The sequence below is a fragment of the Stigmatopora nigra genome, chromosome 16 (assembly GCF_051989575.1).
Source record: "Stigmatopora nigra isolate UIUO_SnigA chromosome 16, RoL_Snig_1.1, whole genome shotgun sequence".
Lineage (NCBI taxonomy): Eukaryota > Metazoa > Chordata > Actinopteri > Syngnathiformes > Syngnathidae > Stigmatopora > Stigmatopora nigra.
Genome location: NC_135523.1, coordinates 8,067,501 through 8,085,974, shown reverse-complemented (window position 1 = coordinate 8,085,974; position 18,474 = coordinate 8,067,501). Strand labels below are relative to the sequence as shown.

Sequence of the window (18,474 nt, the reverse complement as noted above, 5' to 3'; positions counted from 1 at the left end):
ACGTCACGACAGAAAAAAATAAGTGTTCCGGGATCACCTGGAGCAAATTATTGCGAAAATGACGTTTGTTAATGACGTAGAAAGACCTGCAAACGTACAACCAATCAACCACGCATTGCATTTAGGGCACATTATGTAAAAACAACGATTCGTACATCAACTCTGCTTTCAGCTCTAACAAATAAAAGATTGGATTTACACATTTAAAGAAGATGAAGAAATTAAATCATTCGTCTATTAGCATCCGACAGCCATTTCTAGCCACCATGAAAAAAATTCAACTCTCTACGATGCACGGTTTGGACAAACGTAACTGGAGAATTTTAACATAACCACACGAACACAGACTCACACATCCACCCACAAATCACGCCTTATACAGATTATAGATGACCATTATTAAACAATTGATAAATAGTTATGAGCCCAGTTCAATCAACAATATTTTTTTATCAAATACTAATCGGAATAAACCTGTTTTTTTGTACAGGAATCTTCTCAAAAAGATGAATCCCAATGAGCAAATAATAACAACAAAGGTTCATTCCACGTGTTACAAAGCAATCCATGTCTGATTTTGTCACCCTCCCCTCAAATTAACCTTAATGTAAAATATATAAAGCGGCTCCCCGACTCTCCCTCGACACACACGCGCTAAGCCTGTCAACCAATCAGGACGCGCCTCCACCGTTCCAGCACGTGTGCCCAAGTGGGTGTGCGTGTGTATGTGTGTGTGGGTGTGTGTGGGTGAGTGAGTGAGTGAGGGTGAAAGAAGCAACAAGGCGAAAAGCGACCCCCGTCTTGTCCACGGTAGACGACATACCAAGTGGCCGGAGAAGAGTCGACATGAGCGGCCACTTTGACGACGACGTCCCCCTGGAGAGGGTGGAAAGGAAGGGTAGCAAATCCCCCACGCTGCTCTCCTCCTATTGCATTGACAGTATTCTGGGCCGCCGCAGTCCGTGTCGGGTCCGACTAATAGGATCCCTCCCCGGGAGAGGGGAGCTCGACAAGGCGACCGTGGGTGAGTTTATGCGGGTTGAATTGAAGTGGGAAATTCTGATTGACTTTTGCGTCTAATTTTATTCCATTGCTTAACTTGTCTATTTATTATGCGGCATTGAGAGGACAAAAAGTTTTACGTGGCATTGTGATTATTTGAGATTCTGGATTTTATTTAATATATATATTTTTTTTTCTTATGCAAGTTGTTCCTAAGTGTGCAATATTAGGAAAAAAAATACACAAGACGTATTGATGTTTACATTTTTTTGTAGGGACTACCTGTCAAGTTATTAAAATGTTGGAAACTGTGAAATGTATATATATTAGTATATGTATATTGCCATTTTGGTGCCATAATGGCGAGTGTAGCATTTTTGTGTATTTGATTACAAACACACACAAAAATGTAATCTTGATTTAATTAGGCTGCAATAATGCAGTTTTTTTGTATTGATGGTGGCTAAAATACAAATTTAGACGTATTAGCTCTCCATTTATTTGTGCAATTCAAGAATTAATGTACAATTATATTGACTTTTTGTTATTTGACCACATGCAAAATGAAATGAGGCCAACACTATTGTTTTGCTCACATAGGGTTGAAGCAAAATGCAAAATAAATTTAACAAACATCATAAAATTAGCTTTGATTTTGACTGCATTTATGACTGAAAACCTCTAAAATGTAAATTAAATTGGTATGTTTTTATGCTTTGTTAGATTGCTCTAAAAAATGGGTCACTATGACCTCTGGTTTCAAGTTGAAACAGATGAGTTATTGGCAGAAAAGTGCTATTAATCTCGATTAAATCACCGGATAAACATCATTTTTTCCCCTCAGGGTCGACCAAAGAGCTTTCCCTAAGCGCTGACATGCACTTGCCCCCGAAACTGCGTCGCCTTTACGGGCCGGGAGGCAAGCTGGAGCGTGAGCGGCTCCTCCTGGAAGGTGCCACCGAGAATCTCAAGATCATCCAGGCACCGCAGGTGAGCATCAGCCGCAGCAAGTCATACCGGGAAAACGCCTCCCTGAGCCGGGCTGAGGGCGAACGAAGCCCCGGCGAGGGATCGGACGACAGCGCATTGAAGTTCGACCAAGACGCCGTAAAGACAGAGGAGGAAGAAGCGGCCGCAAATCTCTCGCCTAAAGACGAGGAAAGAGAGAACTCCAACGCCGGGGATGGGGACGTGAGGGACGGGGAAGATAGCGTGTGTCTATCGGCGGGCAGCGACTCGGAGGAAGGCATGATGAAACGGAAGCAGAGACGATATCGGACTACCTTCACGAGTTATCAACTGGAGGAGCTGGAAAGGGCTTTTCAGAAGACTCACTACCCCGATGTCTTCACCAGGTAACGCCATAAAAATATTGCGCTTTGTTGGACTAATAACAGGCATTCGATAGGAGTTTTTGCCCTAAAAATAAAAAAAAAAACTTTTTTTTTGTAATTCCAGTCGGACTATTTGAAGTATATTAGCGCAGATAAATAAATGAATACATATTTTGATGGAATACAATAATTTTTCTACCCCTGCAAATTAAATTTGAAATCACAATGAGTCACAACATTAAGAATTACGGCAATTTGACGCGTCACTATTTATTATAGGCCAATTGGGCAATAACGCAATGGAATATTTTGCAAGTTTTTAATGTTTTTTTTATTGGCATTATATTATTCATATTTTCACTGTCTACTGAAGGGATCTTAAATTGCTTTTGTGCGTGGCAGACTCGTTTGGATGTCATTATTCCAACCATTATGTTGTTACAGTGACAGGTCTGGGATTGCAGAAAAAAAAGGAAAAAAAATAAATGTAACAATCACTAGGCCTATTTCCACCTATTGCAGACAGGAAAAATAGAACGTGTGTGATGATGTCTTTTAGTTCTCGCAAGTAGGATAAAACGAGGAAAAATGAAAAGAATCGAGGCTATTTTAGCCGTCTGTATTGTTGTCAAGACAGGACAAAACAACTCAAAACGCTTATTTTCTTCTGCTTTATCCTGTTTTTTTTTTTCTTCAGGGAAGAGCTGGCCATGCGTTTGGATCTGACCGAAGCCCGAGTACAAGTACGTATTTTTATCTCCTATATTTGGTTGTCCTTTGCATTTTTTGGACGTCATTATGTTCTACAACTGGTTATGTATTTTATACGGTACTTATTTAACTCTTTGGCTGCCATTGGGAGAAACCAACTTAGATGGACTGTAAAGGTTGGTAGCAATGCTAGATGTCCTAGTTTAAATGAATTAGACATCTAAAGGAATAAAAAAAGAGCCAGTCCTTCTAGGATAGATGAATTGGATTTCTATAGTTGCTAATGGTATGAATTTAATATTATTTTGTTATATATTTCCATATTTATGTTCATTATCATAAATATAAATATCGTCATTAATATGTGCTGTTCTTTATTAAATAAATTAAACTCATTCATTAAGTTTAAATAAATATCAAAAATCTTCATACACATTTTTTATTAATTCCTAAGTATACATAACATTTAGATATTTTTTAAAATACACTAATTAATAATGATATAAAATACATGTGTGCATCTAATGGGCTCATGTAATGTGGGTCAAACTTTATGAATATTATTATGTGGCTCATGTTATTCAGATCTTTATGAGTTATCTACAAAAGTTTTGCCCTTTTTTCAAAATAAAAAATAAGCAAATATGCATTATAGAGAACATTATAAACTGTCTATAAAAATATCACAAACTAAAACATTACGACAATATAATAAAAATACAATTACGTCATTCATAAATCTATAGCCAGAAAAAATATGAAAAACACATCTAAGCGAAAGTCCCCTTTATTCCAATTTCTATCCAACGAATACCAAAATTGAGCACCTTTCTACTTTTCACAGGTGTTTCAAAATGAAACTCATTATTTTTTTTGGACACTACCTGCGTCATTCAGGCATGCAATTAGCAATTCCGGTTATTGCCGCGTTATCTCGGTGCGTGATCACATTTTAGCGGCAATTAAACGATATCATAAAACGTTGTATTGGTGCACGAGCAAACACATTGGCAGTGTTTGGATTCCCATCAAGAAGGGAAAGTGGGGAGTGCGCGGGGGGGCTGGACAACAGCGTGGGGGGTAATGCTATTTGATTTCCTATTCCGTGATTGCAGTTAGACCTGCATTGATCCCATGCTTTGCACTTGGGAGGGAATAAGAGGCCATTAAAGGTGTTTGCTCCGGCCCCCCTTCCTCCCATCAGACCACTCTGGTGCTCTGAAAGCGTGTCCAAAGCGGGGGCTCATAACCACAGAGACAGTTCAAACACGGCTTGAGGGTCAATGGCCGCCGGTGATACAACAGATGTCTCTTTAGGGGGCTGGAGGTGAACAAATCACTTAGCGGGCGCCATCAGGAGGTGATAAAAACTCATAAATTCCCCAGGGGCTGTGTAATGCTAAACAGGCCTCTGGGAATAGTGAGTACGTACGTACGCAATACAGTTCCCGTCGCTCAATGGCTTCGGCCTTGTTGACATTTTGCTCTTTGCCGAGAGTGGGTGCGTGGGAAAGTTAAATACTCCCACTCTGCCTAACGTCGCGTTGAAGAATTTCATTTAAAGCGCATTAATTGTCATTGGAAGCAGTTCAGTGGCAATTTTGGGGGTCTTAAGTCAACAGAGGTTTTAATGACCTCCCTCCTACCTTGAGCCTGCCGACAAAAATCAGGGTTTAATTAGTGCTGGGCTGTTCGTTGGCATGGTTTACCTTGCGTGTAATTGCCGTATTTTCTAGTCGTACACCTGAAAAGGACAACAGAAAGGTAATTAATTAATTAAGTGTTCTTATGTAAGCGTGTTAAACATATCTGGATCACCGTGTTTTTTTTTTAAATAGAAAATGTGACATTTACAATTAGATGAGAGGTTAAGTCATCATTTGTTTAAAAATCATTTTCTGTTTGCAGTTATGAATGATATTTGTGGAATTTTGGTTTCAATCGCATTAATGGAAATTCAATTGCACAATTGAAAGGGAAATTTTTCCATTAACAACATTGTTAATGTAAACTCATTGACTAGCATTACTCTTCACCATTTATAGAGTAAAAGTAAATTTTTGGGCAATTGAGAATACCATTTTATCATTAAAAATACAATTCTTTAAGGAATTAGCAAAATTATAAATGAATACAATTCTAATAACAACACTAATCAAATTAAAATGACTAATACCACTCTAAATGGAAAAAAAATAAAACTCTTACATGCAATTGACAGTATAAACGCCCAATCCATTTTAAGTAAGATGACTTTACTATAAAGAATTGGAACAATATTTCTTCTTTTTACCAACTTTCACACCACCAACCCCGCAAATGATATACACGTACCTATGTAGCGAAGAAATTAAACTCCACCCCCTGCATCTTTCCAGGTGTGGTTTCAGAATCGCAGGGCCAAGTGGAGAAAGCGTGAGAAGGCGGGGGTACAAGCCCACCCGGGAGGCCTGCCCTTCCCCGGCCCTCTAGCGGCAGGTCATCCTCTCAGCCACTACCTGGAGGGGTCCCCCTTCCCGCCTCACCCGCACCCAGCCTTGGAGTCGGCGTGGACAGCGGCCGCCGCCGCCTTCCCCGGCCTGGCCCCGCCTCACCACAACGGCTCGGCGCCACCCCTCGCCACATCGCTGGGTTTGGGCACTTTCCTGGGCACGGCCGCTATGTTTCGCCACCCGGCTTTCATCGGGCCCACTTTTGGCAGGTAAGCTCCACCCACCTGTTCACTTCACTTTTTGCCAAAGTCCCCCTTTTTAAACCCGAGGCAATTTTCACTCCAGCTAATGAGTGATGCTTCCACACATTGCTATTTATCTCGGGGTGTCTGATTAAAAATGTGTTGCACTGCTAACCATTCGCAGTGTGGTGTGTAATCACTGCCAAATGTCTTAATAAATTAACCAAATGTGTGATCCTGCAAAACAAGCTGTGAAGAGGGCTGACATTGCAAACACCACATGTCACAATTAGCTCCTCATTTGCCACGAGGGACACTGAAAGCCTTAATTAACAGTAAATGTGTCTTCTGCCATCATCATCATCATCTTTTTTTGTTCCAATGTCAAAAGGATATTCAGCTCGCTATTGAAAGATGAATTCAAAGCAAATCTTTTTGCACACGCAGGCTCTTTTCCAATATGGGTCCTCTGACCAGTGCTTCCACCGCAGCAGCGCTCCTGCGGCAACCCGCCCCCCCAGTTGACAGCTCTCACGCGGGGGCCATCCTCCCAGACCCCAATCCCACTTCCACCCCCTCGTCCGCTGCCGCCGCGGACCGCCGGGCCTCCAGTATCGCCGCCCTGCGCCTCAAGGCCAAGGAACACTCGGCCCAGCTCACACAGATCAACATCCTCCCCCCTGGCGTCGCAGGGAAGGAGGTGTGCTGAAAAAAAAAAAATTAAAGCCCCCTTTTCCCAATCTACGATTCCTCAACCTCTCTTGCCCAGCAAAAAAAAAAAAAAAACACTCCAAATATAGGAGCCCTTTTACAGCTCAGAAAAAATCCAACAACTCCACCCCCTAAGACCACCCCCCACGTCCCACCCCCAACAAAGTAGCACGACCAAAGTCACAAACACTGAATAAAAAAAGTGGACACGCTGAACATGGGTAAAAATGTCACACTTTTTGGCAACAATAATCTAATGAGAGACAAAATAAGAATTGTATTAAACAAGGAGAAACACTAAAGTGAATGGGATGTAATTTGGGGGAAATTTAAGTGCTTTAACAACATTGTGCTAATACATTTAAGAAAATTTACCTTCAACATTAAAGTATAAAAACCCAAAAGATAATTCAATAGAATGCTGGGTAATATGGAAACATCTTGGAAGATAATTTCACGATAAAATCATTTGGTTTTTGACTATTATATGGAAAAACTATGCGTTTTATTTTGTTTGGACTTTAGCAGACCAGACCCGAATGTGAGATGTATCACAACTATCCAATGTAAACACAAAACCCATAGTAGTATACATATTTTTGCACAAATATAAAAAAACTGTGGTTCAACTTCAACAAGTACATTAAGCAAGCATAATATAAATAATGAGTAATTAATAGTAATGTAAGAAATCAGTTTGACCATGTTGTGTGCATAAAAATCCTTGTTTTGTTTTGTTAAACACTGCTAATTCAAATTTTAATTGTTTTGAATGCATCATCAAGCTCACAGTTTGTCATAGGATTGAGAATAACTGTTCACTGTAATTCTCAGCATGCATTGACTTTTACTCGCCAGTTGTGGTCACTTACCACATAATTACTGCATTTTCATTATTTTATTTCTGCACCATGGTTTGGGTCATATAGCAATTTATAACACCCCACTTTTTAAAAAGTTGTTTTTTAATTCTGAGACATATAATGGCTCATTCGCACTGTTGCTGATGAAAATATTAACATCAAAATGGCATTTACAGTCAACATAACTGCCTATGTTGTTATTTTTACATTTTTAACAATTATGTGAAGGTGGGGAAGATTATTATTGTTTTTGCAATATTAATAGATTGTCATATCATCCAGCATTAATTGAATTGGAAGATTATATTAGTTTTAGTGGAATCTAACTGATTATTTTCATACAGTTCTTGTTGTGAATCTCATTAGATTTGGCCATGACTTAACTTCAACTAAGGCAATGAACATTTTCCCCCTTTTGACCATATATACGTGCCCATTTCTTGACTAGTTACCCTTAACATAAACTCTTAAAATCCATTGGCGTTCATAAGAATCTAATTTATTTAACACAAACATTAATTCTGCTTATCTGGGACCTTTTTAGTCATGCATGTGGAAAAAAAGGGCTCATTTTTCAAAGTTTGGTTAAGATACAGTGGTTGAAATACATCTAAAATGTGAGATATTGAAAAGAAAATAATTAAAATAATAAATCATGAATCCTACAAACGCAGTAATGAGGACTAACTAGGCCATTGTTGAAAATAGCCCACCCCCTGGTCAGCCACCCACCCAGAACCAAAGGAAAAGGGTCCACAGACCTGACTCAAGTCTTCTCTGCAAGTATTGCTGATATCCCACCGCTCACCTGTCCTCAGGTAACTGAGATTGACCCTCAGGACAAGAGAGCCTCGTCGGGAAATCTGCAAAGACTGCGTGAAAGAAAGCTGTACATATTATGTCAAGAGGGAGGACAACATTCACCAAGAAAAGTGATCCATTTCCAAAACAAAAGTTGGTGTATATTTCAGAAGACGGAAGTTTTGATAAGTTGCACTCAGTGTAGCATGTGAAAAAATGTCTTCTTGTGTAGGACCCCACCTGTGTTTTATCAATTCTTAGACTTTTAGATCATTATTTATGTCCAAACATCATCGCTTATGAACTGAGAAGTCTAATCTGGGTTAAATGAGCTTCATGAAATGAGTTTTTTTTGGGCATTCAGGACTGAAGTTATGTGAAATATTAAAGAAATATTAATGAAAGGTTTTACAGAGAGAGATTGAGTTTTTTGTTTTTTAAAGGAAATTTTGGTTTGCGGCAACATGATAAAGAAGTAAAAAAAAAATGGGTGACATATTTCCATCACGTCTCCCCTTGAGGCGAGTTGACAAAATAGAGAGCATATATTCATGAACTTAATCCCCACCATGTGAATGAAGGCACAAAGGCGAGGGGTTTTCAATTAGATCCCTCACTTTAGCTGGGCGGGCGGCGACAAAACTTCCTTGAAATAAGGCTTAGAACCACTAAATTGGTTTTAACATCTGTAATGCCATGTCGCTGGAAGTGAGTCCTCTTTGTCATTAATGAAGTAACAAACCACTTCATCAGTCGGCTTTCATGCATATACACCTCGCACGGTTAAATCCTCCCCAAATCCACCCAGTTCTCCCCCTCCCTCCCCCCCAAAGAGGATCTCACTTGATGTGGGGACTATTACAGCAATCAATGCGCCATTCTCCTCCGTTTGACCCATCTTTGGTACCCGTGTAAATCGCGTGAAATTACCCTGAGGATTAATTTAGGCCCTCTTTTGATTGAATGCCACCGCGAAAAAGGCTCTTTTTCATTGGGTAGACTAGTTTTACAGGTCCGACACCTGTTAATCACTCAATTTACTCCAAACAAGAGGGAATCAGTAGACAGAAAAAAATAAAAAATAAAGAGGTTGGGAAGGGGGCTATTTATGTTGGGCAAATTACTTGGCTTGCTTTTAAATATTCAGGGGACACACCTGCAAAAAAGTGACATTTTGATTTTTTTATATGGAAAAAAATGTTTTCTGAGATGGTTTGATGAGGTTTTGTTGAAAATTAGATTTTTCCTCTCAAATTGGCAAAAAAAAATGTTTTTCTCATTTTTAGGGGTGTATGTGTGAGCAGATGACCTGCTGATTAAAGTGTTCTTTGCAGTGTAAAATGACTGGAAAATGGGGTCAGTTGTGGCGGAGTTGCTATTAGAAGTTACATTTTTACGATTTTTTCATCCAAAATGCACCATGGGGATTCGATACTAAATTCATGAATATTTTAATTTTTAAATTCTAAAAGGAAGCATTCTTAAATTATAAAATTTCTAATGATTAGCAGCAGCTGCAGGCTGGCTAATGACTACCTTGACCAATTGGGAATCCCTTTTTACAGACATTGATCTCACAACCTGTCTCTTATTTTTAAACTGTATACTACAAGCAAAAGAAGTTTGCAAAATGGGAGCCATCGATTGGCAATCCTTTCGTTTGCACTCAAAAACTGAAGAAAAAAGGCTTGGCGTCACAACAGCAAGAATTCTAACACCCAAAAAGACCCTTGTGAGGAGTGCTTCAGGAAATATTGACATAGCTTTGCCTTATAGTAAGTAATTTAGTGCTAAAATTAATGCAAAATCCTAAAAACAGGACTTACCATCAATAAATACATTTTGACACAAACAGTACCACATAGATTGTACTCAAAGGCACATATTCTTTATCCTATGTGAAGAACTGAAATAAATCAAGTTTCCTAAGAATATGTGAGCGAGCAAATCTTTCATATATACATGTGTACTGTATTTTTCGGACTATAAGTCCCACCAAACAAATGATGCACAATGAAGAGGAAAAAGTATATATAAGTTGCATTTTAGGGAGGGCAATTTTTTTAAAAACATAAACAAACATACATTCAAGTAAAAATTGTTAAATTTTGTCCAGTGTTTTTAAACTATAGCCTAAAAAACTCCAACAATACAGGCTTTCGGTGGTCAAAAAGGGGAAAAATTCAGTATAAGTATAAGTCGCCCTTGAGTATTAGTCGCAGGCTATAAAAAAACTATAAAACCATTAAAAAAGTACTAGTAATAGTCTGGAGAATACGGTATATTGTACTGCATCAGGACATCACATGCGCAATAACCAGCACAAATTCTAAACACTTTGTTAAATCCCATAAATATAACAGTGCTAATTTTCTCTTTAAATAAAAAGGCATAAACATGCGAATTTCCAATGACGTCAACAGTAAACAATGATTTGAGATATGAACATTCCGAGTAATCACAGAGACAATAGTTATTTTTCTTGTGTTTATGAAGTTTTTATTTCATCCTCCACTGAATAGGGCCATTGTTAACATAACGCAATACATTTTGTTAACCAAACATTTCATTATAAAAAAAAGAATACTGCAGGTAAAAAAAAAAAAATCAAACAAACAAAAAAAATGGAGCTTTTCAACCTCCCCATCGTACCATCACGTGACGTGCAGGTGTCCCTCCCAATAGATGCTTTCCTTGCCTTAACCCACACACTTGTGGACTTGATTTGGCCCCTGATTTGGATTCTTGGGCCCTCATTTCTCCCACCACGTCCCTCGCAGAGAGAATAGGCCCAATCACTCCACGGTTTGTCGGCTCAGTCCTAACTCACTCACTCACTCACTGACTCACTGGGAGAGTAGGCCGAATGGGCTTTGATGAACTGCACCCGCTCCCCTGGCCCCGTGAAAGAGCTGAATAGCGGGGGCTACGGCACTCGGCTCCCCTCTCGGGTTGCCCCTTAATTCCTCGTCTCCCTTGCTCTCATCCAATTAGCTCCGTGTATTAAGCGGTTTATCGTCTCATAACCGCCCTTTCAGCTCCAACAAGGGAGACACTTTGCAATAGGACCGGCTCTCCTTTTGACACCCTCTCGGCTGCTTGTAGTTCCAGCGCACTATGAATAACGGCCGGAGAATGGAGGACTAATTCCCTCATCAAAGCCTACCTTGTTCATTGCTGGTCAAAACGACAAGCAATAAAGCTTAACACCACAATACAAAGAGACTTGTTCGACCTTATTAGCTTAGCGGGGTCGAATTAATGCGATGGACTCCATTTGACTGGTTTACGGCGGACGGGGACAAAACAAGGCCTTCGCTGCTTGTGTGAAAGGCAGGCCGCTGTTAAGAGGGGTAGATGGTTAACTCGAAATATATAACATGTAAATATGCAACACACTTATTTATTACCTTTTTATTTAGGTCTAAAATGTATTTTCCTGTGTCTGTATTCTCACCCTGTTGCTACTGTGAAAGTGGAATTTCCCAAATAAATAAAGTTATCTAATTTAATCTAATATTAGATTAAATTAGATAACTTATTATATATATAGTATTTTTTTTTTAATTTTATATATATATATATATATATATATATATATATATATATATATATATATATATATATATATATATATATATATATATATATATATATATATATATATATACACACATATATATACATACATATATACATATATATATATACATATATACATACTAAAAATACACAGATGTGGATGATATATTGAAATATATCAAGTTTACCGGCCTTTGCCGATTACAAATGTTTCAAGCATACCAGCAACAGCAGGACAGATTTGGAATGGAAAAACAATTGACTATATTAACAAAGGTTTTCTTGGGGAAAATACAAACACATTAAATGGACTGAATGTAAACTACAAGGTATACACAGTTGATTTTTCACGAGTTAGGTCTCTTTTTACAGCAGTGGTGGTGTGAAATATACATTCTGCGGTCCGGAAGAGGTTTGGTAGGGGGGTCCGATCCGGGCCACGGTATTGTTCTGCCCGATCATGCGATTCATGCACGCTCATCTTTCAATGTCATTGACAGCTCTAGACATCCAATCCATTCGCCCCTTCTAGTCCAAATGAATAGGACACCTAGCACCGTGAATGGCGGTATGTAAGTGAACTTTCCAGGAATGCCGAATTTACAAGAGAGAATATTAACTAAATGTATGGATTTGTCATAATTACAGATAAAATAGGGTATTTAAGGGGAGCATTACTGTTAAGTGTTATGCTCACTCATTGACACAATATTTCTTTCCATACAGTTGTAGTGATGAAGTTAGCTTTATCTCGATAATACTACCAGACTACTAATACTACAACACCCACATATTTATTATTATTGTGGTGAAGATGGTGCTAATTAATCAAGAGATCTTAAAATCAAAATAAACACTTAATCACTTGTGCATAATCAATCTAATATAATTGATGCCCGAGTAGCATTATTTACTAAACGTTGTGACCAGTCAGAGTATGATAGAGACAGTAGCATCTAACAATATTAAATAAGAAGATAAATGCTACATTTATTACTTTTTATTATTTCCGTATCAAAGACAATCCCAACAATATAAAAACAACAATACAAATGACTTTAGTAATTACGATACTAAAAGGAAACTGACAAGCGTTAAGAACAATGTGAAGTGAGAATTTGCCATGTGAGTGGCCGCGAATTGGGGCAGGAGTGAGGAGGAGTGAAAATGGATAAAAACGGTTAAACAGAGGCTGCGCCGGAGAAGATTTACTGTTCGATATGGAGACAAAAGAGAAGAGGGACCCCTCACCCAAGTCAACTCCTGAATTCTTTGTCATTCTAGCTTGTGACTCACACACACACTGGGCATGAATGGAGGTAATCAGAACAAGTGATCATTGCATTCAGGCATCCAGTAAGTCCAACTGTCCGGGGTCACTATCATTTACTAATTAGAGTCTTATAGACCATATTGAACTTTCCCTAGAAATAGGTGATTTTTGAAGACATACCTGGGAGAGAAGATACTTCCTCAAGAATGTCATTAACACATTTAATCCCCTATCCTTCTTCATTTTGGGGGTTCAAGACAACATGGAACGTGTCATTAATTGGCCGCAAAATATTATTCAATACTTATCTATTCTTACTTCAAGGCAGAGAAGGCTTGAAAGAGTTTGGCCAGGTTAATATCCGAGTAGCCACTGGTCGAGAGGACTTTATCTGGCACTTCTTTCAACTTGCGGTAAACCTCCTTTTCTTTGTTCCAACGTCCAACACGAGCTAAAAAAAAGGTGCAAAAAAAAACTCAAATAAGGAAATGTTGGTTACCTTCAATTGGTTCAAAGGAAATAAGGAGAAGATGGTAAATATTATATTTCACATCACCTAGGGTCAGTTTCCCCATTTCCCTACAACAGCTAAACATTGAGGGTCAAAAAAGAGATCACGGAATCAAGTCCAAGCAGAGCGCTAAGTTGATAGTTTGTTGGTTATCCCCTCAGGTGGGCTGCAGAACAATAATACCATCTAAAATGGGATGGTCACCATTTGCCAAATCTTACCAGCGATACAGTGAGTGAGGCGATTGCATCAAGTGTCATTAAACCCAGTAATAACACACTATTGGACCCAAGAGCTAGAGTATAATGGTGCAGCTGAAGAAGCTGAAAAGAACACAATTAAAGACTTTTCTTGCATCATTGTACAGTATATCTAAAGGCCTTTCATTTTATTTTGAGTCGCATATTCTCTGGAGGGTTCACGGGGATGCTATAGCCTAAGACAACTAGCTATTGGGAGGAGGTAAGAGGTAGGATCCACCCTGGTTGTTAGCCAATCACAGGAAACAAGGTCTAGAGCACAGGTGTCAAAGTGGCGGCCTGGGGGCCAAATCTGGCCCGCCGCATCATTTTGTGTGGCCCGGGAAAGTAAATCATGAGTGCCGACTTTCTGTTTTAGGATCAAATTAAAATGAAAAGTATAGATGTATATTAAATTTCCTGATTTTGCCCCTACTAAATTGATAATTGTTATTTTTTAATCCATATTTTCTTGGTTTTTAGTTCAAAAATCATTTTGGAAAAATCTAAAAATATATTTAAAAAAAGCTAAAATAAACATTGTTTTAGACATAAAAACCTGAATATTCAGGGCCTTTAATCCAGTTGATTTAATCCATTTATAAAAAAAAATTAAAAAAAATATTTAAAATGGTCCGGCCCACATGAAATCGAGTTAACGTTAAAACGGCCCGCAAACCAACCCGAGTCTGATAGCCTTGGTCTAGAGAATTTAGAATCCGCAATAAAATGGATATACAATGCAATACCATGCATGTTCTTAGTATGTGAGAGGAAACCAGAGTATCCGGAGAAAACAGCAATCCTTATCATTGTTCATTGGGGTCTTTCCTTTATCACTTTTTTGTGATGTTAAAGTTTGTTTCCATGGTAATTGCTTTTATTCTGGACCCAGCTAAACGGCCAAGCTTTTTACTTTGTGAAAAGAGGAAAGTGAAAAAGGCAAAGATCCTCCCGGCCCAGAAATATAGACAAGGACTAGAGGCATAGACGTCGTAAAGTGGAAACGTTGTAGGTCGAGGACATCGTAATCTAAGGACAGCCTGTACTCTTTTTTTATGTTTTGGTTACCAAGACTGTTCATTAAACACATTACCACAGAATAACAACTTCAACGTGAGACACTGAAGTAGGTAATGGGGTTTATAGATGATGTACTGTAAACACACACACCTGGCTCAATTGTCCATATGACCATATTTCCTGTCTTGTCCTTCCTTCCTGCTACATTAGTAGCTGCTATATAAATAGAAGCCTACCAAGTGGCCATAAGGAAAAATAGGTTATACACTTACACGTGCGTATGTGCACGTCTATTCGTGTGGTTGACTTCATTGGCAGAAGGTATCACAAGAACATATTCATGCTAACAGGGACATTTGATGGTAGGGGAGAAGACACAAACGAGTCTATTTATCTAGGTAATAGATGGGGGTGGGTGTGATGATGCATGATCAAGCGAAAGCAATCATGTCATCATTTCTAAAAAGGTAGAAAATCATCCATCTCTCTCACCCCACCATTGCTCTTCCTCTACTCTTTTTTTTATGATGCTACCTCAATCACCATCAATGTGTAGATTTGAAAAAAAGGAGGATTAAAAGAGGAATAAAAATACAATCGGGAACAGAGCGGACATGTATGAGTAGAAAAGTTTGGCTCGAATAATCTCCACTAAGGAGAGAAATCATAAAGTCAAGTTAAAATGTATTAATTGATGGAAAAATTAGTTTGGACAACGGTTTTTTTGGCAGTTTGTTCATATTTAGGTGGAAAAAACTGATTGTTTGACAGAAACATTGTATACTAATGTGTATCTATTTAGGCCTGCCACACTAAATTCCACCACAACAGACACTGAATGGTTACATTGATTAGATTTTTGTGATTAGTATTAATAGATGGCGGACTAATGACCATCAGCTTTGCCGCGATTAGCCATTTTTATCCTAAATGCGCACCCTTTTAGTATTGCAGATGTAATGGCCGATCAAAAATATTTTGTTTTGAGAAGTTTCAACTATGTATTCAAGAAAATGTGTGTATGTGTATGTATGTATCTTATTTTATTTAAGTCTCACTAGTCTTACTAAATACCATATATTTTTTACTTATTACTATAAGGCAAACCAGAGTATAAGTCGCATCAGCTAGAGAATACATTTGTCACCTGTTTGGTCGGATTTTTATATTTTATTTTTTATCAGAAACCAACAACAAACATAGGTTAAGTGAAAAGGAAAACATTTGGTTAAATAGGCATCTGTTAACATAACAGTTTTTTAGATAAATTGCCTCAAACCAACAACATAATATTCTTTTAGTATTCAGAGAGAAATAAAAGCATATATGTATATTAATCGTATTAGTTGCAGGCCTAGCTAAAGTACAAAAAATGTGTGACTTATAGTCTGGAAAATATGGTAAAATTGTATAAACTATATCCCTTAACCACAGCGTTTTTCTTTCTCTTCATTCTGTCTTGTTAAATTTCAGCTGATATATTTATACTCTTATATTACCTTATGTTGAATTGTGTGATACATTTTTTTTTTGGATTGCCTTTAACGTTGGTGTCGACACACAGACATGCACACTAACAGCACTGGGCACAAGAACGTTAAGGCTCTGCATGCACTAACTAGGTGTAAATACAATAACAAGCCTGTAATTAAGTGAGCATGATGAAGTTAATGGAGATCGGCCATCGTGTCGGCCGCCTACATGAATATTCTATTAGGCTGCTGGTGGCGGGCAGCTGGAATAGCAGTTAATTTAATCACCACTCGGAGCATGGGGGAAACTTCTTTGTGTGAGTGTAATTGCACAGAATGAATAATTGATTCCACAATTGCACCCACAGACTTGGTGCAGAAAAAAAAGGGAGGATGAAGAGAGGGAAGAAGGTGGAGAGACATGAGAGCGGAAAAGAGAAGTAAGAAGGAGAGTGGGGAGTGGGTGGACCATTATAATAGTGCAGCTCAAAGACAATTTAGTTTTATCAATGCGGCAAAATCACATTATGGCTCATGCGCAATCATGCTGCCCATACTTAAAGACCTGGAGGGGAGGGGAAAAGAAGCAACAGATGCAAAGATGAAAAGTGACAAGAAAGGATTTTGAACATGTCAATAAGAAATGCCAAGAGAGCGGCTGCAACGTGTTTTCATGAGCAAGTGCCAGGGTATGTATATAATCTATTAGACGCTCTCCTGCTGTGGATAAAATTACCTCTATATTTTAACTCAACTCCAGCAATCACACACACAAATGACATGTGCACTTGTTCCAAACTCATGTTCAATCGACATTCTACTTAAATGTGGTCTACGGTGCTTGTTGAAGGTACAATACAAAAAAATGCAGCCACTTCTGAATAGAAATATGAACTATCAAAACAAAACTATGGAAAATGCTTCACTGAACCTATTGGTTTGGCGACAATACAATCAAATGGGTCAAAACATAAAACAGCAATAAACATTGTCATCTGTTAGATCTGCTGTTTTGATCGTTTAATAGGTCAACATTTTTTTCTAGTTTTTTTTGTCAGAATTTCAGATTAGGGGAAAGGCCTGTATTAAGAAATTAAATCAAATCTGCAAAATTAAATGATTTCCAGGAGGCCTGGGTGGGAGAGGGCGCGACATCCCAGCTGGGGTCGCCCCTGGTGACTTGTTCATGGAGGGTGGCAATGTTCTAATCTAAGGTAGTTACGGTAAATTATGTTTTTACATATTTTTTATGTTTTAGCTTGACACAGTGACATCGTAGAAGTAAATTATTCAAACAATGCTGCTATACTTGGTATGGCTACCCTTTCTTTTTTACCTCTCTTAAAAAACAAAAACTACTGACAAGCGTGTTGGATTAGCTCATCTGAACAGGTAACTCGATCAAAAATATGCATAAAAGTAAAGCGTCATAGTGAACTGCAATAGAAGAACGCAACATCACCAAAAATGGACATTCTAAAACACTTCAGTCTTTCTCGTGTTTTCGACCAATAAGACAATCATACTATATACTTTAAAATCTTTCATGAGGGGAAAAAAATACTTGGCAGTACATGCACACAATCTACACAGAAAAACCACACACATCAGAGAATTGTATGTCTCATCCCTGTAATCTCAGTGATGTGGCTCCTGGCTATGTAATGCAGTAATATGTGGTATTACGGCCACAGGACAGAGGAAAACACTTAAACCTATACTTTCTAACAGCATGAAGGTGTGCGTGTGTCTGTATGTGGGTGTGCTACAATTTTGGCTACTTGATGTCTTCTAGTAAGATCTTTAACAAGATTTCGGATGGTGGAAAAGAGACATTACTGTCCATTCATTCCATGAAGATTTAGTGTTCTGTGTTTAACCACAAAGCAGACCAGCTTCAATATTTGTTTGGATTCATCCAAAGGTTTCAATGACTTAACCAAGCATGTGCAATGGCAAATGTAAACAATGCCTTGTTGAAGAGATGGCAATGGCGTAGTTTGGAGCATATTTGCTCCAGAAAAAGTGAGGGAAAGCGTTTTCAATGATAAAAAGTTATTTTGTGTACAAAAAGACCAATTGCGGCAGTTGCACATTTTCGTAGCTTCCTCAAGGTGATTACGTCAATGTTTCCCAACCACTTTGAACCAGCACACTCGTGTACCGTGAGTGATGGTCCGGTGTGCCACGGGAATTTACAAGCCATAAATTGTTATATTCTGAGAGAAAAATATTAACATCATGAGATTAAAATGGGACTTTTACGAGATGAAAATAA

General features: G+C 38.4%; 2 protein-coding genes across 4 annotated transcripts in view; one reads left to right on the top strand and one right to left on the bottom strand.

The window, feature by feature from the left end:
• Nucleotides 1-677: 677 nt before the first annotated feature.
• Nucleotides 678-8,504, top strand: arxa (aristaless related homeobox a). The gene is made up of 5 exons (XM_077736002.1): nt 678-1,024; nt 1,847-2,357; nt 3,034-3,079; nt 5,426-5,748; nt 6,169-8,504. The coding sequence occupies exons 1-5, from the start codon at nt 847-849 to the stop codon at nt 6,428-6,430; spliced, it is 1,320 nt and encodes a 439-aa protein (XP_077592128.1). The 5' UTR covers nt 678-846; the 3' UTR covers nt 6,431-8,504.
• A 4,159-nt stretch (nt 8,505-12,663) lies between these two features.
• The window catches only part of pola1 (polymerase (DNA directed), alpha 1), a 46,005-nt gene continuing 40,194 nt past the window's right edge, over nt 12,664-18,474 (bottom strand). For all 3 annotated transcript variants that reach the window (XM_077736380.1, XM_077736381.1, XM_077736383.1), the window contains one exon: nt 12,664-13,402. In XM_077736380.1, coding sequence (XP_077592506.1) covers nt 13,266-13,402 — 137 coding nt within the window. In that variant the 3' untranslated portion in view covers nt 12,664-13,265. The remainder of the gene's footprint in view (nt 13,403-18,474) is intronic.